At 38.1% G+C, this 25,510-nt stretch overlaps 2 protein-coding genes across 3 annotated transcripts; one reads left to right on the top strand and one right to left on the bottom strand.

The window, feature by feature from the left end:
- Window positions 1-191: 191 nt before the first annotated feature.
- coq2 (coenzyme Q2 4-hydroxybenzoate polyprenyltransferase) lies at window positions 192-8,288 on the top strand. 2 transcript variants are annotated; one of them, XM_048189354.1, is made up of 8 exons: window positions 192-344; window positions 692-1,118; window positions 1,359-1,525; window positions 5,161-5,282; window positions 6,771-6,856; window positions 6,961-7,094; window positions 7,181-7,369; window positions 8,036-8,288. In XM_048189354.1, exons 2-8 carry the CDS (start codon window positions 815-817, stop codon window positions 8,177-8,179), a joined length of 1,146 nt encoding a protein of 381 aa, XP_048045311.1. In that variant the 5' UTR covers window positions 192-344; window positions 692-814; the 3' UTR covers window positions 8,180-8,288. The 2 variants fall into 2 exon arrangements, with proteins under 2 accessions (XP_048045311.1, XP_048045312.1); XM_048189355.1 differs by lacking the exon at window positions 192-344 and adding an exon at window positions 369-520.
- Window positions 8,251-24,756, bottom strand: gldc (glycine dehydrogenase (decarboxylating)). Its single transcript, XM_048189352.1, has 25 exons — window positions 24,314-24,756; window positions 24,045-24,123; window positions 20,481-20,616; window positions 20,002-20,166; window positions 19,749-19,826; window positions 19,110-19,257; window positions 17,540-17,736; window positions 17,355-17,451; window positions 16,267-16,372; window positions 16,041-16,180; window positions 15,868-15,948; window positions 15,668-15,765; window positions 15,479-15,563; window positions 15,320-15,361; window positions 14,945-15,087; window positions 14,582-14,657; window positions 12,049-12,174; window positions 11,440-11,589; window positions 10,349-10,461; window positions 10,112-10,253; window positions 9,650-9,761; window positions 9,452-9,547; window positions 9,200-9,372; window positions 8,888-8,968; window positions 8,251-8,796 (listed from the first exon to the last, which is right to left on the bottom strand). Exons 1-25 carry the CDS (start codon window positions 24,587-24,589, stop codon window positions 8,659-8,661), a joined length of 3,078 nt encoding a protein of 1,025 aa, XP_048045309.1. The 5' UTR covers window positions 24,590-24,756; the 3' UTR covers window positions 8,251-8,658.
- Between the last annotated feature and the right edge of the window lie 754 nt (window positions 24,757-25,510).

The following is a 25,510-nucleotide window of genomic DNA, read 5'->3' as shown; positions in this document are numbered from 1 at the left end:
TGCTTATATAAGCAAAGACACAACCATACTTATTATGAACAGTCATTACACTTCTACTACATGACATTTTAATTTGAATGAAACGTATTGCTTTCAAGTAACTTTTTATTAAAGCATATTTCATGATACCAAATGTTTTATAGCATCTGTTGACAGTGATATTTCTTCAAATGTCATCTTAAATTGTTGCTTACAAATACTGAATAATATAAAAGACAACAAGCATACTAAATTAAGCCACCAAACAGGCGGAACCATACAGAAAACAAACGTTTCAGGAGGAACACGACATCGGCGCACACAATGCAAAGGACTTCAAAATTGTTCAGCTGTCAAAGAACGCTGTAAGTTCAATATGTCAAATAGAAATGAATGATTTAAAAACGTTTTAATAGGAACACATCATTGACATGACTGAGCTGTAATTTTCTTCCCGGACATGACATATTAGCGATGCTGGCTGCTGTTTGCAACAACTTTGGTTGATCAATCAGGGAGACATTTCAGTTGTAATAGTAAGGTGTGAATTATTTAAAAATGTAAAAATATCTTAAGTTTGATTACACTTACAGAATACTGGCACACAATTTTACAAGAAAAAGCCTTATTCACTCTACTTGGCGTTTTCATGACTCGTCAGTAATCTGTACTGAATACGGTGTATTGTGTTCTCTGCTGTTTGTTTTGTCAGGTTTATTGTTCCTGAAGAGGTCCCTCATTTACACATGAATGAAAGTAGACAATGAAGCGCCTCGCTACTTTGCAGTCGTGACATCTCTTACTAAATGTCGGTCATGACAGCTCAACAGACAAAATGATGTGCACCAGACTACTGACACTGCTTAAGCCACATGTAGTGAAGAGGAATCTACCACAGATCTGCTCTGCCCGTTTTTCAAGTCTCAGAAGACAGCATGAAAACATCATCACAGCCTTCTGTCAGCCTGGATCCTGCTTTAACAAAAGTGATGATCACAAACAGAGAATATGGTCTCCTTCACTGGCAGGTCACAACTATGGCACAAGGTTTTTTAGCCTCACACCTGCTGGGATTGTCAACGCAGCCCCAGCGTTCGTTCAGCCGTACCTCAGATTGATGAGACTGGACAAACCCATTGGTGAGCTTATGTCAAATGCCTCCCAGCTGCATAGAAGACACAATGTTCAATTATCCAGGATGCTCGATCAAATCCAGGGCAGCGTTTCCCAAAAGCATCGTAAGCTTAAGTTGATCGTAGCTCCATTGAAACCAATGGAGCTACGATCAACTTAGGCTTACGATGCTTTTGGGAAACGCTACCCAGGACATTACAAGCTCTTCTGTGTTTTGTTAAAATATGAATTATGTGTTCTTGTAGGAACATGGCTGCTGTATCTGCCTTGCACGTGGAGTATTGGGCTGGCGGCAGACCCAGGATGCCTTCCTGATCTGAGCATGCTTGCGCTGTTCGGTGTCGGAGCTTTGCTTATGAGAGGAGCTGGATGCACTATCAATGACATGTGGGATAAAGACTTTGACAGAAAGGTATGAGTACATGAATTCAAACTCAACATGAAATGGAAGTTGCAATAGTCTTTTCTTCCTTATTGTGACATTATTTTCCCCTCATAATGTTCTTTTCTCAGTCCCAAAAAGTCATCTTTTGTTTTTGCCCATTATCTGAGAACATCTGATGTAGTGGATTTCCATTCCACTAGTGGTGTAAATTTCAGCATTGCCATCTGCTGGTCAAGACTCTGCCTAACCTCTTCTTATCTTACCTGTGTCAGCATGCCAAAGCAATTGTGCCTTTGGTGTAACATTCTCTATAAACAGTGTCAGATGATGAGAATTAATTTGATTGGATATCAAACGCAAATGGAAGACTTAAAAGGTTAGTTCACCCATAAATGAAAATTATGTTATTAATGACTCACCCTCATGTCGTTCAAAACCCGTAAGACCTCCGTTCATCTTCGGAACACAGTTTAAGATATTTTAGATTTAGTCAGAGAGCTTTCGGTCCCTCCATTGAAAATGTTTGTACGGTATACTGTCCATGTCCAGAAAGGTAATAAAAACATCATCAAAGTAGTCCATGTGACATCAGTGGGTTAGTTAGAAGTTTTTGAAGCATCAAAAATACATTTTGGTCCAAAAATAACAAAAACTACAACTTTATTTAGCATTGTATTCTCTTTCAGTATCCTTTCCATTGAATTGATTCCATTGAATCCTTTCATCTGTCGTTGTTGGTAATGCACTTTTACGTCGTTTTTGGCGATTAGGATATCCACGACATACACACTTACGCACCATTTTAAAAAATATAGCAATACCAAAATACAAACAATGTAGAATAGCTTGAATACAGCGTGCGTATCCGTCAGACTGTAAACAAAGCTCGGGCGCACCGGATAACACGTCATCAGCGTCTTACGTCTTACGTAACACTGCGGAGTCGTGAACCCGGATTGACAACAGACCCGGAAGAGAATACAATGCTGAATAAAGTCGTAGTTTGTTATTTTTGGACCAAAATGTATTTTAACACGTTTAACCCTTTAAACGTTCCAAACCTGTATGACTTTCTTCTGTGGTACTGTACAGTGCATCCGGAAAGTATTCATAGCCCTTCACTTTTTCCACATTTTGTTATGTTACAGCCTTATTCCAAAAGGGATTAAATTCATTTTCCGCAAAATTCTACAAACAATACCTCATAATGACAACATGAAAGTTTGTTTGAAATCCTTGCAAATTTATAAAAAAAATTAAAAAAAAAAAACCACCACATAAGTATTCACAGCCTTTGATCAATGCTTTGTTGAAGCACCTTTGGCACCAATTACAGCCTCAAGTCTTTTTGAGTATGATGCTACAAGCTTGGCATACCTATTTTTGGGCGGTTTCTCCCATTCTTCTATGCAGGACCTCTCAAGCGCCATCAGGTTGGATGGGGAGCGTCGGTGCACAGCCATTTTCTGATCTCTCCAGAGGTGTTCAATCGGGTTCAAGTCTGGTCTCTGGCTGGGCCACTCAAGGACATTCACAGAGGTGTCCCGTAGCCACTCCTTTTATCTTGGCACTGTGCTTAGGGTCGTTGTCCTGTTGGAAGATGAGCCTTCACCCCAGTCTGAGGTCCAGAGTGCTCTGAAGCAGGTTATCAAGGATGTCTCTGTACATTGCTGCATTCATCTTTCCCTCGATCCTGACTAGTCTCCCAGTTCCTGCCACTGAAAAACATCCCCACAGCATGATGCTGCCACCACCATGCTTCACTGTAGCAGGGTTCATACGCAGTTTGGAAAAGTATGGAATTTGATTCAAGTAATTTCCAGGTCTGGAAAAGTATGGAAAAAAAGAGAGTATGGAAAAATATGTGTTTCCAGACTTTTGGCTCTATTCGGTTTTCTAATTTATCATACCTGCAAACTAGTCACTTTACAGCGAAATTAGCCATTTTTAATCAAAATACGTCATTTATGTGAATCGTGTAGATCTGAAGAGGTTTTTTTGGGGTTTTTTTTTACTTTTCACTTTATTTTCTTGTCAGAGTGCACCAGAATGCTTCGTTTACATGTTAAAAATCACAAAAATCTCCTCTGGGGGACGATGCCCCCAGACCCCCCTACGACAACTTAGTTCCTACACATCTTTTACACCTCTTTTGAGTTTGCAGATATGTTTATAAAGTTATGAATTTCGAAAATATTACGGAAACTGATACTGTGCTTGTGTAGGCTACTTGTACTCGTAGGCTACTCTATAAAATGCTTTGATACCAACAACAGAGCAAACACAGAGCAGAATGGATAAATCAGAGAAGGATGTCTATAAAGTAAATGTATTGAATTATTAGAATATTAAACTAATTAAATATTTACGCCTATGTAGTGAGTGGCATGGTTGGAAAGGGAAACAAACTAAGTCACTACGCCACCTTGTTAAACAGGGAATATATTAGTACTTGTACATTAATCCCCAACAAGAGTCACAGGTACGTGGTTTTAAGAAGAGAAGGCCTAGACGTGAATACTAAATACCAAACTTTTTCAACAATCAAACACTAGAGACTGTAAGACCCGGCCTACAAACATGAAGCAGAGAAAACATAGAAAAGCAGACAGAGGCTTACCAATGGCAAGAAAGGGAAATTCTAAATCATCTTCTTATTGTGACGTTTCATCAGACCAGAGAATTTTGTTTCTCATGGTCTGAGAGTCCTCCAGGCAGGCTGTCATGTGTCTTTTACTGAGGAGTGGCTTCCGTCTGTTCACTCTACCATACAGGCCTGATTGGTGGAGTGCTGCAGAGATGGTTGTTCTTCTGGAAGGTTCTCCTCTCTCCACAGAGAAATGCTGGAGCTCTGTCCGAGTGACCATTGGGTTCTTGGTCACCTCCCTGACTAAGGCCCTTCTCCCCCGATCGCTCAGTTTAGCCGGGCGGCCTGCTCCAAGAAAAGTCCTGGTGGTTCCTAACTTCTTCCATTTATGGATGATGGAGGCCACTGTGCTCATTGGGACCTTCAATGCTGTAGAATTTTTTTCTGTACCCTTCCCCAGATCTGTGCCTCGATACAATCCTGTCTCAGAGGTCTACAGACAATTCCTTGGACTTCATGATTTGGTTTGTGCTCGACATGCACTGTTAACTGTGGGACCTTATATAGACAGGTGTGTGCCTTTCCAAATCATGTCCAATCAACTGGATTTACCACAGGTGGACTCCAATCAATAGAAACATCTCAAGGATGATCAGTGGAAACAGGATGCACCTGAGCTCAATTTTGAGTGTCATGGCAAAGGCTGTCAATACTTATGTACATGTGATTTTTTTTCATTTTTTATTTTTAATCAATTTTAAAAGATTTCAAACAAACTTCTTTTACATTGTCATTATGTGGTATTGTTTGTAGAATTTGAGGAAAAAATAATGAATTTTATCCCTTTTGGAATATGGCTGTAACATAACAAAATGTGGAAAAAGTGAAGCGCTGTGAATACTTTCTGGATGCACTGTACATAAAAGAAGATATTTTGAAGAATGTTGGTTAATTTCATTAACTTTCATTGCATGGACATAAAAAAAACACTGAGGCATTTCTCAAAATATCAAATCTGGATTTGATCTTGGCAGCTGTTGGAATCTGATGTTGGGGTATGTCATATTTCTGGTAGGTGTCAAGGACAGCCACTCGGCCCATTGCATCAGGGGAGATCACACAGTTTCAGGCTCTGGTTTTCCTCGGAGGCCAGCTGAGTTTAGCACTGGGGGTCCTGCTCTGCCTCAATTACTACAGGTAATTCATATTTTACTGGGGGGGTTTGTTCACAATAGTTATTTATGTATTTTGCCAACAATTGGGTTAGAATTTTTACTTTCAAGTCAATATTATACTAATAAGAATTTTAATACTATATCTTTATAGTCACCATGACATCAAAATTGACTTATTTTAATAGAACATTGCAATATTTATTAATATTAATATTTTAAATTAATGTGCCCTCATAATCTTTAATCAAAAACATTCACTTTCGTTCCCCCTCACAATGATATCTCTTCTCTGATGATGTGTTTAATGGCGCGAGGGTGGGACAATAACGTGATCGTAGCAATAGTACAACAGTACCCGCCCCCATTTTCAGTGGCGTTGATTTCGGAAGTATTTTTTCCCCTTTCATTTCTCCTATGGGGATTTAAAAAAGTCTTTGTTAAAGCGTTATAAGCCATGAACAAAACCAACCATCTACAAGGTGAGTCATAACATTAAAATTTTGATTTGAAGCAAAAAAGTATTTGAAAATTGGACAAAAATACAAAGGTACAAGACTGTGTACATGACTGTGACAAAACTGCTATTGTGAGGGAAAGAGCTACAGTCCCATGAAGCATATGAACAGCATAATTAAGTTAAAAACAATGAAGAAATACAAAACTGCGCATTTAAAATTTTCATTATATAATATAAATATATCTATTTTTTATTGCAAAATATGCATATTTACGTGCTTTGCGAAGCCATTTATGTCATTTGCAGTGCTTCGTGGGCGGAGCTAAATGCTCTTTTTGCACAATTTGCTTGTTTCGACTCGATTGGTGGAATTTTTGTACAGCGTTATGGGTAATGTAGTTTTTTACCACAAATTTCATTGTTAAACTTGGTTAAAACATTTTCATTTCATTTCATTTTTTATTATTTTTTTTTTTTTTTTTAAAGTTGAGAATAATGCAGGCTGATGACTTCAACGGATCCAAATACCACTGATTAACAACCTTGTAGCTTACAGTAGGTTTGTCTTTAAAGGTGCTCCAAGCGATCCTGGGCGGAGTAACTTCCTGTTGACATTCGAAGTGTTGTCAAACAAAACAGAGGCTAGCTAGACCCTCCCTACAGAGACCGCGTTTCTTTACAGTGTGTTCAGGGGACAGGCAGCTAGCAGATAGTGAGGAGATGTTTGCTGTATGTGACAAAAAATGTTTTGGCCTAAAGACGTGTGACATCGCTTAGATCACCTTTAAGTTATTGTTAAAACTCAATTTCCCAACTGAAAAAATGTTTGAAAAATTGAGTTTTTACTTCTGGAACACGACTGTTGCACTCTATTAGCAAACATCAACGATCCGATAAATTCCCGATGGACAAAATCAAGTCCCTACAATTTTTTTTCTGGTTGGAGAAGCACTTTCTTTCAGATACGTCACAATAAGAAGAAAAGATGATTAGAATTTCTCTTTCTTGCCAACTTTAATTTCTGATAAAATGTGACTTCCCATCTCTCTCTAGCATAGCTCTTGGAGCTGCTTCTTTGTCGCTGGTGGTCACATACCCTCTTATGAAGAGAATCACATACTGGCCACAGTTTGTTTTAGGTGTGTGATCTTTCTCAAACCCCTCTCTTCCATATTACTGCTATATATACACATATATAAGTACTTAGACTGAACATTCTGTGCATAATTTGTTCCTCCTGTAGGTCTCACTTTTAACTGGGGTGCTCTTCTGGGTTGGTCTGCTGTGAAGGGATTATGTGACTGGTCTGTGTGTTTACCTCTCTATGCGTCTGGTGTCATGTGGACATTGATTTATGACACAATCTATGCCCATCAGGTACAGTATCCGATTAGTTATCACACCCTAACATAAATATGTGCGTAGTGTACAACTTTTCTGATTCATCTCCTCTTCATGATTAGGACAAAGATGATGATTTAAAAGTGGGGGTAAAGTCTACAGCTCTGAGGTTCCAGGAGAACACCAAACTGTGGCTGAGTGGCTTTACAGGGGTGATGTTGTCAGGGCTGGTTCTAGCAGGAGTTAATGCTGACCAGACTTTGCCCTACTATTGTGCAGTGTCTGCAGTAGCTATTCATCTCGCACATCAGGTGAGCAAGACAGACTCTACTTGATAACAGTAGCCTGCCTTGGCTTACAAAAAATTAAGCCTTTAGCCCTATTTGGATGGTCATGTGGATGCCTGTAAAAAATAGATTTGCATGGCACCAGTGATAAAATTCATGCATTCGGATGGCAATTTGTTTATGGTGGAGGAGCGAGTTCTGTGATCCTACTGACCCACAGGAATGTGCTGCTCACTTGGTCAGTCACATGATTGTCAGCTGTAAACAATGCATATGCTTGGAATGATCTTAATAAATATTTAATCTAATAATAGTAAAATAATATCCTATTTAAATACCCCATTAAAAATGGTTACCTTGGAAAATGGTCAAAATGAAGGTTTAATTTTTTTTTTTTTTTTTTTTCCCAGCTACTTGTTCAGTAGTAAATTTATTAGTTGTACAAACACTAATTTATATATATATTAAAAAAATAGCATTCCAAAATAATAAGCCATTTTTTTCATAACAGCTCCAATTCACTGTAGTGGAGCAGTAAATGTAATGAAAAATTTGGTATTAAAAATAAAATTAATTGCATGATATGCTAGATTATCATCTATCATTATCATATTTATCAAATTACCTGCATATCAATATTTGCTGAGAAAATCTCTGAAATAAAAAGGTTTTTTTGTGTGTGTTCTACAGATTTACGCTGTGGACATCAACAGACCTGAGGACTGCTGGAAAAAATTTGCTTCAAACCGAAACCTCGGACTGCTTTTATTCTTAGGAATAGTGACTGGAAATTTATGGAAAAAGAGAAATGATGATCAGTACGAAACAGCTTAACTCCATTTCAAATTAGAGCATCTGCTGGTTGTGTGACTTTACTATTGCTTTTCATATCATGTAAACCAAGGTTCCTTTTAAAATATTTATTAAATTGCTACAAATAGGATCTATTTCTTAAATAATTAGAAAACTTACATTACATCTATAAAATTAATGTTAACATTGCGAACAGTGCCAGTAAGTTATGCCTAGATACAGACCAAAAACACCCAAATATTTTTATACAGTGAATAAAAATATAAAAACAACAACAAAAATGAACCCCTATACAGGTTGATTACAGTATCTGAATCAGATTTGGATTGTTTTAGTAGAGTAACAGAGGAGAAGAGGCCAGCTATTTGTGCATTGTATGCAAAAGGAAATCTGAGGCACAGTGAACGTACCGAAGAAAAGAAATCACAGGGAAGAACGTATGATCATATTTGATGGGAATGGTTCATTTGGATGAAGAAGCATGTCATTGCGTAATGAGGTCACGAGGAAGCCCTTTCTTCATATGGAGACTCGTAGGCGTCCATTGGTGGACAGGTGCAGACGAGGTGTTGGTCACCGTAAATGTCATCGATTCTTGAGATTGTGGGCCAGAATTTGGTCTCAGGTCTCACAAAAGGCTGTAATAACATACATTTTAAAACTGAATTAATAAGAACGCATTTGTTTTGAGCAAGGAGTCTGTATTTTACATTGATTTAAGCTACGCACCATTGGGAAAGCAGCATACTCTCTGGAATAAGGTCTGTCCCATGTGCTCGAGGTAATACTGGCCAATGAGTGAGGAGCCATCTTTGGATGACACAAGCAAGACAAAATTAAAGTTATATGGGGCAAGGCAATATGCAGGGTTTAAAAACAGAAATGAGAAGCACTTTTATTATTTCTTCTGTACATAAATAAGTCTAATTTGAGTTGGCAAGAGGAATACAAATAGTTCTGCGCTCCACAAACTCAAGTGCATCACTGTAAAGCTCCACAGACGCTGCTGACAAGGAATGTTCCATTGAGTTAAACGCTCACCTTGAGAGGATTAACCCTAGAGTCCATCCGGCCCTCTTCAATGTCTGCGATTTCCTGTCGGATGGCCAGCAGCGAGTCACAGAAGCGGTCGAGCTCGGCCTTATCCTCGGACTCCGTGGGTTCGATCATTAGAGTTCCAGCCACAGGCCATGACATGGTCGGTGCATGAAAACCTGTCATAAAAGGTTGCATAAAATTAGTAAATTGTCATCCATGAAATAACCTGCTTTAAATGTCTGTTTTTCTTTTTACCATAATCTTGCAGTCTTTTTGCTACATCAACTGCCTCAATGTTTGCTGACTTTTTAAAAGGCCGCACGTCCAAAATAAATTCATGAGCAACAAATCCTGCAAAATAATCAGAAACGTTTGTGAGGTATTTCAGTTCATTTTTAAGATTTTAAAAAAAAAAAAAAAAAAAAAAAACACATTTCATTCAGTAACGCCAACCTTTAGAGCCCTTGAAAAGAATTTTGTAGTGGTTTTCCAGTCTTTTAGCCATGTAATTGGCATTAAGAATGGCCACCTCTGTAGCGTGACCAAGACCCTTTGAACCCATCATCTGTTGAATGGAAGGGAAAATAATATTATAAGCCAGTATTATTATTACTTTTTTTTTATTTGTATTAGCTTGGTATTGTTCAGCTCATTTTCTGATTTTTACATTTAAAAAGGACTTTCAAAATCACTAATTTATTAACAATGTAATCTTGAACGTTGTGATGCCCAAATTCACATGTAGGATTTAAAATTACTTTAGTATTTTTAATGCATTTAGGCAAATGAATAGTATAGAAATGTAATCAGCCATACTTAATTCAAATAATTAGTCTGTAACGGTCACTGTTAATATCAGTACATCCCTATTATTCAAAAGGTAAGACAAAAAAAAAATGCAGAGGGAGTGCTGACCTTAATGTAAGCCCATGAGATGGGCAGGATAGCGCTGGAGCCCCAGGGAGCAGCGCTGATGGTGCCCAAAGAACTTCCTGCATTAGTGAACTGAATGTTCACCACTGGATGACTAGGCAGGAAGGGGGCAAGATGCTGTTTCCTGTAGGTAAAAGCAATTAGGTTAACTGGATTCAACAGATCAACATTTCTGGTACAGATGCCATAGGGAAGGTCTGTTCACATCAAAACACTTACACTCCGATTGGTCCCATCCCAGGGCCGCCACCACCATGAGGAATGCAGAAGGTTTTGTGGAGATTCAAGTGAGAAACATCTGAGCCATAATCTCCTGGTCGACATAATCCAACCTGAATCAAAAATAAACAACATGACCAATCCATAAAATGCACATCTAATCTAAAACTCTTAGGCCCTGTTTACACCTGGATTTAAAAATGCGTTTTGGTCGATCGGATCAGAAGTGGAAGATGCTAAATACAGGTATAATCGGGGTCTAAAACGCTTTAAGCTCGTACACTTTTGACCACTTCCAGAGGTAGTTGAAAACACATTCAACCGGATTGCTTTCTTGGTGTAGACGCTCATGTGGTAGTTTGAGTGCTTCAACCAGAAAAGACCCCCTTCTTTCCACCTGCTGACCTAACACGTAAACATTATGGGAAGTGCGTAAGCCAGACAGGATTTAAACTTTGTCAACAAGTTTGGTTTGAAGATGAAAAACGTGCATTCGTCACCATTCCTGATTTCTACACACACACACACACACACACACACACACACACACACACACACACACACACACTCACCGTGTTCGTCTTGGTCCTGTCAGAGCAGAAACAAACGTTTTTCCGTCATCTACGGTCATGTTCATATGTAAATTGCTTGTACTTTGTCCATTAGATCTAAACATCTGCAAAAGTCCATACATTTACCCACCCTCCCCTCAAAGAAATGAGTACAGAAGTGGTTGAAAGTGGACAAAAGAGACAGATTAAAACACCAGGTGAAAACAGGAATGTTCCCTCATCTATGTGTGATCCGATCGACCAAAACGCATCTTAACACCAGACAGGGTGTAAACAGGGCCTTAGCCATTATAATACTGTGAATACAGCTCTTACTGTAACTCTAAATTAATATTAATAAATGTAAAAAATGTACTAAACATGGTGCACAGTTTACTAATAATGCATATGAAACTGTTAAAGTAAAAATGTAAAGTTAAATGCTCTAAAAGTAGTTCATTGTTAGTTCAAGTTAACTATTTCATAACTAATGTTAATGATGACTTCAGTACTGTAAAGCATTACGGTTCTTCATCTTACCTGTGCGTTCATGTTGGCACCATCCAGGTACACCTGTCCACCGTTCTGATGAATAAGCTCACACACTTCACGGACGTTCTCCTCAAACACACCATTGGTGGAGGGGTAGGTGATCATTATGGCAGCCAAGTTGGCCTTATGTTTGTCCACCTGAAAAACACAAGTAAAACATGTGGTAAAGTGCTTCTTTAAAGGCAAATAGTGTCATTTTTTTAGATGCTAAAACTCTTTCCCCATCCGAGACACAACCAAGCCATTCTTAGGTTGATTCCCTCCAAAAAGTATAAACACTGAGCTTTCAAAACATTGCTCAGTTTGAGCATCATGACAGCAACAATGTGTGAGTTTAAAGTTGGGACTATTTGTTTGCTTAATCAATGGCAGACAAGAGGTGCGTTCAGGAAACTGATTCGAATCTCATCATTATTTTCGCAATTTTGTTTGGTGCTGCTAGTGGGGCAGAAATTACACAACTTTACACCTTTAACACTTATGTAAGATTATGTTATCATAGACAAGTGTATCAGTGCAAATAGCTCTCTAACAGAAGATAAAGGCTTCCTGTTGACAAGTGATGCAAATCTAAACACTTTAACTCATCGTACATACCATGGCTTTAAGGTGAGACACATCAATGTTGCCATCTTTATCCACTTCAACCACCTGAACCTTCATGCCCGCCATCTGTGCGCTGGCAGGGTTTGTTCCATGAGCTGATTTGGGAATCAGGCAGACCTGAACAAATCCAGAACAGATTTAATATGGGAGATTAAATGGACAAAAACAAAAATCTTTTATTTTTCGAACCAAGGAAATCTACAGGTTGTTTAAAGGTGCCCTAGAACCAGTTTTTACAAGATGTAATATAAGTCTAAGGTGTTCCCTGAATGTGTCTGTGAAGTTTCAGCTAAAAATACCCCATAGATTTTTTAGTAATTAATTTTTTGAACTGCCTATTTTGGGGCATCATTAACTATGCACCGATTCAGCGCACGGCCCCTTTAAATCACGCGCTCCCTGCCCCTCCTGAGCTCTCGACTCTAATACAGTGCATTTACAAAGTTCACACAGCTAATATAACCCTCAAATGGATCTTTACAAGATGTTCGTCATACATACTGCATGCATGAGTCAGATCATGTGAGTATAGTATTTATTTGGATGTTTACATCTGATTCTGAATGAGTTTGAGGCTGTGCTTCATGGCTAAAGCTAACATTACACACTGTTGGAGAGATTTATAAAGAATGAAGTTGTGTTTGTGCATTATACACATTATACACTGCAAGTGTTTAATAATGAAAATAACGACATGACTCTGATCTCCGTGAATACAGTAATAAACGATGGTAACTTTAACCACATTTAACAGTACATTAGCAACATGCTAACGAAACATTTAGAAAGACAATTTACAAATATCACTAAAAATATCATGATATCATGGATCATGTCAGTTATTATTGCTCCATCTGCCATTTTTTGCTATTGTCCTTGCTTGCTTACCTAATCTGATGATTCAGCTGTGCACAGATCCAGACGTCCTGCCCTTGTGTAATGCCTTGAACATGGGCTGGCATATGCAAATATTGGGGGCGTACATATTAATGATCCCGACTGTTACGTAACAGTCGGTGTTATGTTGAGATTCGCCTGTTTTTTGGAGGTCTTTTAAACAAATAAGATTTACATAAGGAGGAAGCAATGGAGTTTAAAACTCACTGTATGTCTTTTCCATGTACTGAACTCTTGTTATTCAACTATGCTGAGGTAAATTCAATTTTTGATTCCAGGGCACCTTTAAGATACACATAACCTATTTTTTGTGCTTATATTTTTATACACTCTCTTGCAACATCAAGAAAGATGACAATATTTCATAAGTCTTATTTGAGCTTATACATATTGTGCAAATTACTTTTGTCAAAAAAATTTCTGTGTGTTCCTTGCATGAAGCCAAAGGGAATACTTTCATGGAGCCAAGTAGTCAAGGTCTACTTTCATTATGTATCTTTTTATGTTCAAAAGACATTTGGATTGACATGAGGGCGAGTTAAATAACAATTCTAATGTGGGTGTACTCAATTTGAATCAAGTGCTGTCCACTTAATCATTAAATGTCAACATGCCATAACAGACTGTATGGCAGACGTTCTGAACTAAGGACACAGTGGCCCAAACATTTAACATTATGCAATTTGCAGTAGGTCACCATAGACAAACTCGTCGTCCAAGGCTTGCAAGTCTTTAAAAAAAAAAAAAAAAAAAAAAAAAAAAAATCACCAAATATGGAATCTTGCACTGAAGTAGAATCCTGTAACAGGGTGCTTGTTTTCGATGACTATTTACTCAACCATGGCAGTTTGAACCTTGGCTGGTTTAAGAGCTGCATCCGCTATCTAAGATCTGCTTATTAGGGAGATGATAAAAAACAAAGGCCAGATTACAAAACACAGCAATGACTTGACTAAACGTTCTTATCGCTGATCTTCTATCCAGTCCCAACTAGCAATCTGCCACTTTTTCAGCAATTTTTCTCTCATGTTCAAAAAAAACCTCTGAGTATTTTCTACTTTACACTGTGGAGAATTTAACAGCAAAATTACATTACATTTTTACATTACATTTTTTTTGCATCACTCATGAATCGTTTACTTTCCTTTTATTAACGTTTGTAGGTAGTGCAGTATGAGTACTACAGTTGCTGAATTTATATTCTGAATCTAAATCTATTTTTGTCAGGAGTGAAATCACTGATAGATAACATATTTAAGTGCTTTCATATTTTTGGAAGTCTTTCAAAATAATAAAATGAAATAAATGTGTCTGTGTGTATACACATACACACAAAATCTCCCCAAACCTCCTTTTGTGGACATCATTTGTAAAAGACAAAAGACATAATTTTTTTTTATTGTACAAATGCAAGTTTTCTGTTAAGGTTAGATTATATTATTTATAACTATACAGTGTCCCAATGTAGGTACCTAAATGAATGCACACCTGTGCGGGGTGGGGGTAAAAGTCATGACGGGTCAACCTGATACCTCAGAGGTCAAGTATGTTTTTAAAAAGGCTCTGAGGTCGAGCATGACATTTAAGGTTAAATGATAGGGGCACTTCACTGCAGGATGATACTCACTGTTCTATGAGATTCTCCTTTGGAATTCAGATATGCTTTGATTGCAGCCAAGCCTGCATATTCCCCCTGCGCGCCGCTACAGAACAAAGAAATCAATAGCATCATGTAACCTTTCTGCCTCAGCACAACAGAGTTCAAAGATTGCTCTTGGCCAAGAGTACAGTATACTAATGAGCCTGTTAAAGTGTCAACCAAGCAGAACATAGAGATGTGTACACACCCCCAAACTTATCAGCCAAAGAAACCTGAATGAAACAGAGTCATGCTGACACTAGATTTGTCAACTACAAGACCACTGTTGTTTGCAATTAGAATTAATCATATGCTTGACATTGTAGCAGCAATTTCAGGTAAGACACTTGCCTGTTTGGTTGAAAGGAGATCTTATCATATCCTGTAATCTCACAAAGGTCTCTCTCAAGCTGCCTGAAGAGCTGCTGATAACCTTCAGCCTGCTCCAATGGCACGAAGGGGTGAATGTTTGCAAATTCTCTCCAGGTGATTGGCTGTTGTGAAAAGATTACAGTGAAACAATTGAAAGATCAGGGCTGAGTTTCTGAAAAGCATCGAAATCCTAAGTAGATCGTAGAACTATTGGAACAAATGGTCTGTACGATCAACTTAGCTCGCAATGCTTTTGATAAATGCAGACCTGATTGGTTGAAGTGAGGCGATGTCAGAGAAAAGAATGAGTAAAAAGGAGGGCTCTTCTAAAAGAGCAGAGCAATACTGACTCACCATGAGCTCAGAGGAACTGTTCAGCTTCATTGTGCATGAGCCCTGGATTCAAAAGCAGAGTCTGTGTTACTGTGATGTTTTTATGAAAAATCATCACACGGGATAAACCTTAAAGTAAACTCTGTGATACATTTTTTTTTTTTTTTTTTTTTAACTTACCAATGGAATCATACTATGTACGAGAGAAATATCCTTATTTTCCAGGCGCTTCATGTAACGTACAATATTGGTCTCTGAGTGATAACTGAAATTGAAAGCAGTACAAGTAATTATGATACAGAAAAAAAGCATATCCACACAGTTGTAGCAAGAGATTTGTTGAAAGCAATAGCTAGCATTGAAACAAACCTGTTAAACACTGGATGGGTGAGAAACTTGCTGGTTCTCTTGAAAGGGCTTGCCAGCAATCCTTTTGTTCGCTCACTCATTTTCTCAGCAATAAGTTCCTGATAGAGGTCAAAAAGATGATCTCATAAGGGAACGAAGACTTTGACTTTCAGAGAGTTTTAGCAACAATTAAAATCTTTCTGAATCAGGCAAGTACTTACAGCTGATGATTCACACCCGAAGATCCAGAGCAGATCGTCCAAGTCTCTCTCAGTGACAGTTTCATCCAGAGACACTCCAAGCTAAAACCACATCAATAAATTAAAAACATTAAATAAATGAATAATAAAATAAAATATGTCTATTTGTGTTTTAACATTTTCACAGGTCTCACCACTCCATCACTGTACAACCGTAGGTTGATTTCCCGCTGCGTAGCTTTTTCTAAGATGTCCTTGCCGGCCACACCACAATTGATCTTCAGTGTGTCAAAGAAGTTCTCATGTTGGAGTTTGTGCCCAGCTCTTTTCAGCCCTATTATAACAACAAGAAGCACTCAGTATCACAAAAATCCCTATAAAATTCTTATAAAAAGAATAAACAGGAGTCAAACGACTTGCCCTCAGCGAGAATCAACGTTGCATTGTGGGTTCTCTCTGCAATGTGCCTCAATCCTTGAGGACCATGATACAATGCATACATGGCAGCCATGTTTGCAAGAAGAGCCTGAGTTTAAAGACATTAAAATTTAGTACAGATGTACAACTTCACAAATTATACACAAACATTCTTACACAGCCGTCTTTGTGAGGATATTCATTGACAATGCCAACTCTAGATCCTTACCCTAACCCTACCCATCACAACTAGGTGCCCAACTCGAACCCTTACCCTAAACCTACCCTTAAAGGGTTAGTTCACCCCAAAATGAAAATTCTGTCATTAATTATTCACCCTCAGGTCGTTCCAAAACCCTAAGACTTTCATTCATCTTTGGAATGCAAATGAAGATCTTCTGGATGAAATCTGAGAGCTTTCCCTCCCTCCATATTAGACAGCTATGCAATTGAAACTTTGAGGCTTCAAAAACTTCATAAAGAGATCGGAAAACTAATCCATATGAATTGAGTGGATTAGTCAATTTTCTGAAGAGACTCAATTACTTTTTATGATGAACAGATTTAATTTAGGCTTTTACTCACATATAAACATTGATCAGTGAACATAAACAGAAGCTCAACCGAACCTCAATGAACAAACCTCTTGCGGAAGCTCAAGCATGCTGCGTAACACACAAGAATGAGCCTCACTGGTTATGCTGTGTGTTTAACCTTATCCCTAAAACCAAATGTTGACCCTCAAACAGGCCTTTAAAGGGGTCTCAGAAAGTAAGGACAAGCCAAAATGTCCTCACTTTTTCCTCACTCCGATGGTCTAAATCTCAAATCGGTCCTCACAAAGATAGCTGTACACGTACACACATACATTTTCAGATTAGTTAAGCCAGGGGTGCCCAATCCTGCTCCTGGTGGGCCACCGTCCAGCAGAGTTTAGCTCCAACCCCAACTAAACACACCTGAACCAGCTTATCAAGGTCTAATTAGGCAAACTAGAAACTTCCAGTAAGGTGCGCAAGTTGGAGCTAAACTCTGCAGGACATTAGCCCTCCAGGACTGAGTTTGGACACCCTTGAGTTATACAGCTATACCTGAGCAGTGCAGATGTTGCTGGTGGCTTTGTCTCTGCGGATGTGCTGCTCTCTGGTCTGGAGAGCCAGACGATAAACCTCTTTACCAGCTGCATCTCTGTAACAGGAAACATTGGACAGTTTATACCAACACTGATGAGGCAAACTACATTAAGGCCTTGAGACTATAAAAAGGACAGACTCACCTGGTCACTCCAACCATCCTTCCTGGCATCATCCTGACCAGATTTTCTTTGACTGCAAAGAACGCAGCATGAGGCCCACCATAGCAGAGAGGAACTCCAAAGCGCTGAGAGTTGCCCAAAGCGATGTCAACTCCAAACTCACCCGGAGGACGCAACACGCAGAGTGCTAGCAAGTCTGTGGCACAGCAAGCTAGTGCCTTTGGGGGGAAAAAAACAAAACAAAAAAAACAATGGAACTGGATCACAATCTGGTGCTTTAATCATGTATGAACCATGCTGGGTAGATTACTTAAATGTAATCCATTACTAATTCCAAATTACATGACAAAAATTGTAGTTGGTAATGTATTCCATTACATTACGCATTATAGGTAATATAATCAGACTACTTTTTGATTAATTTTAGATTAGTTTTGACCTAACTCGTTTATCACATTGAATTGAATAGGATAATCTTGTACCATACTGATATAAAAATACAAAGAAAAAGTAAATATATTCCAATCTTTGTTATCAACAACATGAAGTGCATTAAATATTACATTACATTGCATAAGGGAACTGCAGGGGTTTTGTGAGTTTAATGAAAAGCTATTAATTAAATAAACCATAAAAATTTTAAATTAAAATCACTTTAAAATAATGAAAAAAATATATTAATGTTTGAAAGAGAAAAAAAAAAAAATCCCAAATACAGGTTGAAATGACTTACGGAGTGATAATTCAAATAATAATAATGAATGTGTTTGTCAGGAGTTGATTTGATATGCAGTTGCTAAAATACTCAAAAGTGAAATGATTTCTTTAAATCCAGGCATCAAATGTTTTGTGGCCTCTCAATTTTCCATATAATTACTGCCACCTGACTAATGGGTGGTTTATGTGTGCAATTTTCACAGAACTAGACTTTGTGAATGTATACAAACAATATGCTTTTTTTTTTAGAGAGGAAAATGTAAAACATGAAAAAGAATAAAGGAGAATCAATCAATTATGAATGATATAGTACCATTGTGTGAATAATACGTAATCATGTGATCAATAAAAAAGTAACTGTAGTCTGATTACAAGTGTTTGAAATGTAATATAATCTAATTACAACCACTTTTGGAATCTAATTATGTAATCCAGATTACATGTAATCAGTAACTACCCAGCACTGCTGTATTAATCATATGATATAATGCATCTGTATACAAAAAAAAAAAAAAATAGATTTTGTAGTGGGAACAGAGGAAACTTAAAAGGATAAGTCACCCCCATGTCGTTACAAACATGAATGACTTTCTTTTTTTACATGGAACACAGATGGAGATATTTTGAGGAAACATTCAAATCTCACTTCAACATATTCAAACTTGCCATCACACTAGGTCAGACATCAGTAACTGATAGCTAACTTATTTAGTAGTAAGAACAGAACAGTGTGTTCTTCAAATTCTTCTCCTTTTGTTTTCCACAAGAGAAAGTATTCAAATGTTGAGTAAATGATTGTGAGGTTAATGATTATGTAAAACCTAAAATGTAAATGTGAATTATATAATGACATAGAGAGGTGAGAGGTACATACACCACCCTTGTGGGCCTGATCAACAAGTGCAGTGAAATCTTCCACCCTGCCCTCAGTGTCTGGATACTGGAAGAGCACACCGCTAACATCCTTCCCACTGAAGTCCATCTCATGAGGAAGCTTGAGAACGGTCTTCACACCAATGTAACTAAAGGATACAAACATTTAATCAGTCGAGATAAATAGATGGAGAGATTGATAGAGAGATAGACAGAGAGAGACCGATCTCCAGAGTGTCAGAGGCATAGTGAGCACAGACTAGCTATTGAGACCGGCAGACACAGGAAGCTGAAGCTGGTTACCCAGAGAGCAAAGGGTGTGTGCTCACTGTAGGACAGGAGAGATAATTCAGATCAATAAGAGAGACATCTATGTGGATGTGCCACAGCCTGAGAGACAGCAGAGACTGTGGTATCAAAATGTTCACACGTTACACTTTATTTAAGTTTAAGTTACGTTATAATATTTTCTTCTAACATTTTTATTATTTTTTTTACTTTATGTACATATATTTCAAGCATTGGCGATATTGTGTTATTTACAGTCATGCCAATAAAGCAATTTTGAATTGAATAGAGAGAGACAGATAAGTAGACAGTTTTATAAAGTTTTATTCTATAAATTGGTGAACTGCCTTACTTGGCTCTGGTTTGCACAACTGCAATAGTCTGAGGATGGCAGCGTGGGTCAATGTAGAATGTTCTTCTTTTGTTTTGCCTTTGAAAAGGAAAAGGTGAGTGTTAATTATCACTCCCAGCCCTGGGGATTTGCCATCCTGCATGCCAAAGAACAGAATGTGCTTGTTCAAGTGTTGGCTAATAGACTATAAACTCCTCCTTGATAAAACAGCATTTTGTTCTTCACAGGTGTTTCCAGGAGTTAGTTCACTAACCTGTTGCAGAGCTGCATGGCCTCTGCAGCGGCAGTACCTTCATCCAGCAATGATGCATTGGCTACTGCCATTCCCGTGATGTCACAAACCATAGTCTGATAATTGAGCAAGCTCTCCAGACGCCCCTGAGAGACCTCAGGCTGGTACGGTGTGTACTGAGTAACCCTATAGAAAACACAAAAACTCACTAAAACGCTAACCAAAGACCTTCAGCTTGAGTCACAAGATTTATCTGATGCTACTCATTTATGCAATAAAAATCAGCAAAATGCAATTTGCTTTGAGCCTAGAACTGTATGGACCATGAGAAACTAATGAACAAAGTGTTCTAGCTTGTGGCTGTAAATTTTAAGTCCAATTAGTGAAAAAGGGTTGATGCGTGTCAAAATAGATTCCTTAGTCCGCTTTTTGGCTTTGCTCCACCAGAAGGTGAAAAAGGTGAAAAATGCTTCAAAGAAAAAAAAAAAAGATATACATACCATCCCGAATTCTCAAGCAGGTTTCTTTGTATGACCTGTGGGACGGAGCAGTTATAATAGCCCATTCCAATATAGGACCTCCACAACTTGTTCTTCGATGCAATCTTTTGGAGTGAGTCAAGAATTTCATTCTCACCTGTGGTAATTAAGTATAAAGATAAGAATGATTTGGATATCTGAGATTACGGATCAAAACAAACTGTGTGTAAAACTCCCTAGATTAATTAAACAGTGCTTGCATACTTTGAGCATGTAGCAGTTGCTTTTATCATGAGAAGTCAATATCGTCATGAAAGAATTTGACTGATTTGACTAAAAGATGATCATGGCCTGGTTTCACAGACAGGGCTTAGATTAAGCCAGGATTAGGCCTTAGTTCAATTACGACATTTAAGTAGCTTTTATAAACATGCCGTAGAAAAAAACATTACTGCTGTGCATCTTGAGACAAAACAAATGGCACTGACATATCTTAAAGGCTTAGTTCACCCAAAAATGAAAATGTTGTCATTAATTACATGTCGTTCCAAACCCGTAAAACCTTTGTTCATCTTTGGAACACAAATTAAGATTTTTTTTTTTTTTGATGAAATCCAATAAAGGTGATGATGCACAAGGCAACTTTTTGAGAAATGTTGCCGAGCAACGTTGCTTGGGTACTATCCTATTGATAATGAGCAACAAATTCGTGGGCAATTTTTTGAGATCCTCCAGTCAGAATGCTAGCAGCCGATTACATGACCGGCTTGGAGATTTCAGAAAAAATTCAAACAAGATGTCGGCCTCTCAGCGGCAGTGGAGCGAAGAAAAGGAGAGTGAACTTATATATTTTACGCTGGTAAGTTGTCATGTGTCAACCCAAAACAGGGAATTTACCTCATTTAATGCATAAAATACCAACAGGTGTCCAATTGAATGTGCGTAGGCTGTAATTTAGCCATTGAATGTTTTCAGTTAAATACTAAAAGGATGCAGTCTGTGTAACATCTGTAGTGGTGTAAGCTGTAGGGAGTATGGCACATGAAAGTGTCTTTTGACGCAATCAACACGGGTTCGAATCCGCGTTTTGCCAAACTCGCTCTTCTCCCTTTTCCCATATAGAAAATATTTGAAAAGTTGAAAAAGTGCCTAACAATTGATTATAATAAAGTATTTATTGGGTTGGCAAAAGATTTGTTCCTCTCTGATTGGTTACTGCCAACTGTTCGTTACCCTATGTCTCATCAGGTTGCCCATTGACGGCAACATTGCTCAAAACGTTGCCCCGTGTATCATCACCTTAGAGGTTTCTGAACCACACACAGGCAGCAACGTCATTGCACCTTTCACGGCTCAGAAAGGTAGTAAAGACATTGTTACTGAATAAAGAAATTGTTGAATAAAGTCATTAATTTTGTTTTGTTTTTGCACACAAAAAGTATTGTTGTCGCTTCGTAACATTAAGGTTGAACCACTGTAGTCATGTTAACAATTTTAACAATGTCTTTACTAACTTTCAGAAATCGAAAATATCTTTCTTTGTGTTCTAAAGGTCTTACGGGTATGGAACGACATGAGGGCGAGTAATTAATGACAGAGATTTCATTATTTAGGTGAACTAACCCTTTAAGATATGTAAGTGCAAGTTTCTTTCAGTTAAGACAGCTCAAACATGCGTTTTAGTCTGGGACTAGGCTTAAGCCTTGTCTGTGAAACAAAGGGTAGGTCTTTAATATTTAAGTTCCTTCCATAAACAAAAACACCCTTATGGTTTGTGTTGCATCAAATTGAAATTAGCTTCAATTTTACAAGTGACTGTGCCTCAATATTTTTAAGAAGCTTCTCACATGACTCATATAATAAGTACTAAACAATTGCCTTCACACATAGTGTGATACACCTGGTATATTTTACACGGTATGACCTACATTGTCCTGATGAATAATACAAGAGCACACGATCTCACGGATTAATAAATGAACCAAGCGTTTTTGCAGTTTATAATTTAGTAGCAAAAAGGTCAATAAAGGGCACATATGGGACATTTCCTGATGGCTAGGTAGCTAAGTTTAATGGCTGTAGTTCGAGGGCACTGGAGCCGGTTCATACAGAGACTTGCAAATTCCCGAGGCATTGTGTTGCAGCTTAGCAACGCAGCAACTGAGCAGGGCAAAGATAATGCTGTAGTAAAAACAGCTAGAGAGAAATACACATTACTGACCCACCCCCCAACACTAACATGTCTGCAGGGCGTTCATTTAGTTTTACACTCAATATTTGTGTGACAATGAAGCAGGCAGCTGTTTGATGTATATATATATATATATATATATATATATATATATATATATATATATATATATATATATATATATATATATATATATATATATATATATATATATATATATATATATAGTGTTTGTCAGTGTAAAATTTGCTTTAAAACAATAAATAAAAAAATATATGAATAAAAACTACAAAAGGGAAAGTTTAGAGAGCCAAAGCAGTGCATTCTTGTTGAGCAGTGAATTTGCAGACCAAGCTCTGTGCAGCTGAACCAGCAGAATCCAGTATAGCCCCCCCATCAGCTTCAGCATGGCTTACTTCATTAAAGACACACACAAGCAGAGGAGAAAACTGACTCCTGCCATATGTCAAACCTCATAGTAACTATAATAAATGATGTATAGTTTTTAAAACCCTAATTTTGTCATTTATAATGATTTGGGGAGGGGAACAGTCTAGTGAGTGGTGTTATGTTGGCATAAGCATACTGCTCTTCAAATAGAGACTTTTTTTTTTTTTACATCTGCATAGATGCCTTAACATAAAAAAAATGTGATTTTACATTTTAATATTAGTATTGTTTGCAGAAAATAAAATTAAAACGTTATGTACACTCCGGTGTACTATATTGTTTGTGTGTGTGTGCAAATCGTCGCTTTTTATAGTAAATGTATTTGAAATAACTATTAGACGATATAATTGACAATAAATCTCAAAGTTCTGCCTGTTATTCGTCGTTATTGCCATTAAACTGTCAAATGTTCCGCAAAGTTATATGTTGAGCGGTGCACGCGTGATGTAATGCTACTGCTAACCAGATCAAACTGGCCGTGTGACGCTGAACTTTACACTCTAATTGTCATCCTATTGGCATCGGCTGAGGGCGTCAGGAGATTGGTGCTGCTCGCCGGGCTCCGCAAAAACAACTCCAAATATGTTCAAAGGAAGACTTAACGGTGAAAAACACTCCAGTAAGGTCTATTGGCACACAAAGAGCGTGTAACCTACATTCCTCGCTCAGATAGACTCCTTTGTTAGAGTCTGGTCCGTTAGAAAACCCTAATTCGAAATATTTCGAAATAAAAATATATATTTGATAGAAGGGCTTAATGGAATTAATAATTCCCCTGCCCTAAAATCTGACGCCGCACATAGTTTTTAAATATCGCTTAAATGAAATGTAACCTCGCGGTTTGCCTCACAGACAGTCAATGCAAATATATGATGAATTCACAACAACAAACGACACGTGTGTCCTCTGTCTGCAGCTGCCGAGAGGAGTAAAGAGCAACTTACACACAGGATCGTCCATTTTCAAACTTCTTCCCAGGCGGATGGATGCGGGAATTGTGTTTTCTATAAGCTGGGCGACTGACTGAAATCAAAATCAAAATATAAACTATTGATTTGTTCAGAATTTTTATTATCAACAAAAACCGCTAAAATTGTTGCACATTACAAAGTTTAAGATGCGAGTAAAATGCTGACATAAAGCGATTAAATAGGCTAGCGGTCAGGTATATAAGTTAAAATATGCTGTTTAAGTTCGAATAAATTAGTCTTACCTCAAGTCCAAGAGTATTGAGCATCTCTCTTTTCTCTTTGTCACCCGGTCCAATGTGTCTTTCAGAGAAATCATCGTGTCTCGGCAGAATTCTTTCAATCTTTCTGGACCACAAAACGTGTGAGGTGCCCATAAAGCGCACATTTGCAGACACATCTGCGGTTAAACCTTGAAGTTTCTTAAAAACATCCCCTTTGCTGCTGATATTCCTATGCGGCACGCGAGCGTTCATCGACCTGCTGATGACAACACGCCAGGATTTAGCGCAGCTCTGCATGTTGTTCGCTTGAGATTGACGAAAATTATACGCGATAATCTTTCAGCCAGCCTCCACGCCGTGTAACCCACTAAATGTCTGTGAAATTCCTTAAAAGTGTCTATTTTATACGCCTCCTCGTTGCACAAGGAGCAGCCAATCGATAAGGGAACTCTCTCTGACGCAGGGACAAGCCCCGCTCGTTCAGGTTCCGCCGTAACTTTTGAATTTTTCGTGGCAGTTTATGAAGCGCTTTATCTTCATTACTCATACAGTTGGTATCTGCTCGTTACATCCTTTCTATGTCTTTACATGTTTTGCAGTTTAACGCCCAAAAGCATGAGGAAATTGTCGAGCAATCTGAATGCAGTAGATAGAAGCTGCAGGACAGTGAAGAGTTCCTTAGGGGTTCCTCATTCTCCACACCTGGGGAATGCTCTGCTGGTCCTTTAAAAAGAGGGAACTTTCAAGTCCGTTCATCCACCCTTCTATCCATCTGTCCGTCCGTCTGTCTGTCTATCCATCTGTATGATAGTATTTACATCTATCCATCCATACATCCATCTTTGTCTATCCATCCGTCCGTCCGTCTGTCTGTCTATCTGTATGATAGTATTTACATCCATCCGTCTGTCTGTCTATCCATCTGTATGATAGTATTTACATCCATCCGTCTGTCTGTCTATCCATCCATCTGTCTGTATAGTATATCCATCTATCCGTCTGTATGATAGTATTTACATCTATCCATCCATACATCCATCTGTCTATCCATCCGTCCGTCCGTCTGTCTATCTGTATGATAGTATTTACATCCATCCGTCTGTCTGTCTATCCATCCATCTGTCTGTATAGTATATCCATCTATCCGTCTGTCTGTCTATGCATCTGTATGATTGTATATCCATCCATCCATCATCCATCCATCTGTCTGTCTATCCA

Source organism: Megalobrama amblycephala, linkage group LG4 (genome assembly GCF_018812025.1).
Source record: "Megalobrama amblycephala isolate DHTTF-2021 linkage group LG4, ASM1881202v1, whole genome shotgun sequence".
NCBI classification, from domain to species: Eukaryota; Metazoa; Chordata; class Actinopteri; order Cypriniformes; family Xenocyprididae; genus Megalobrama; species Megalobrama amblycephala.
Note: the sequence above shows the minus strand (reverse complement) of the source record. Positions and strands in the feature narration are given on the sequence as shown.

What these genes read in the sequence shown, in the direction of transcription:
- gldc (XM_048189352.1), bottom strand. Translation starts at nt 24,589, where the DNA reads ATGCAGAGCTGCGCTAAATCCTGGCGTGTTGTCATCAGCAGGTCGATG. An exon ending in TCTCATGGGCTTACATTAAG is followed by an intron (nt 9,762 to 10,111) that starts GTCAGCACTCCC and finishes TCCATTCAACAG; the next exon opens with ATGATGGGTTCAAAGGGTCT. An exon ending in TCTTTTCAAGGGCTCTAAAG is followed by an intron (nt 9,548 to 9,649) that starts GTTGGCGTTACT and finishes ATTATTTTGCAG; the next exon opens with GATTTGTTGCTCATGAATTT.
- coq2 (XM_048189354.1), top strand. Translation starts at nt 815, where the DNA reads ATGATGTGCACCAGACTACTGACACTGCTTAAGCCACATGTAGTGAAG. An exon ending in GAGACTGGACAAACCCATTG is followed by an intron (nt 1,119 to 1,358) that starts GTGAGCTTATGT and finishes GTGTTCTTGTAG; the next exon opens with GAACATGGCTGCTGTATCTG. An exon ending in CTGGCCACAGTTTGTTTTAG is followed by an intron (nt 6,857 to 6,960) that starts GTGTGTGATCTT and finishes TTCCTCCTGTAG; the next exon opens with GTCTCACTTTTAACTGGGGT.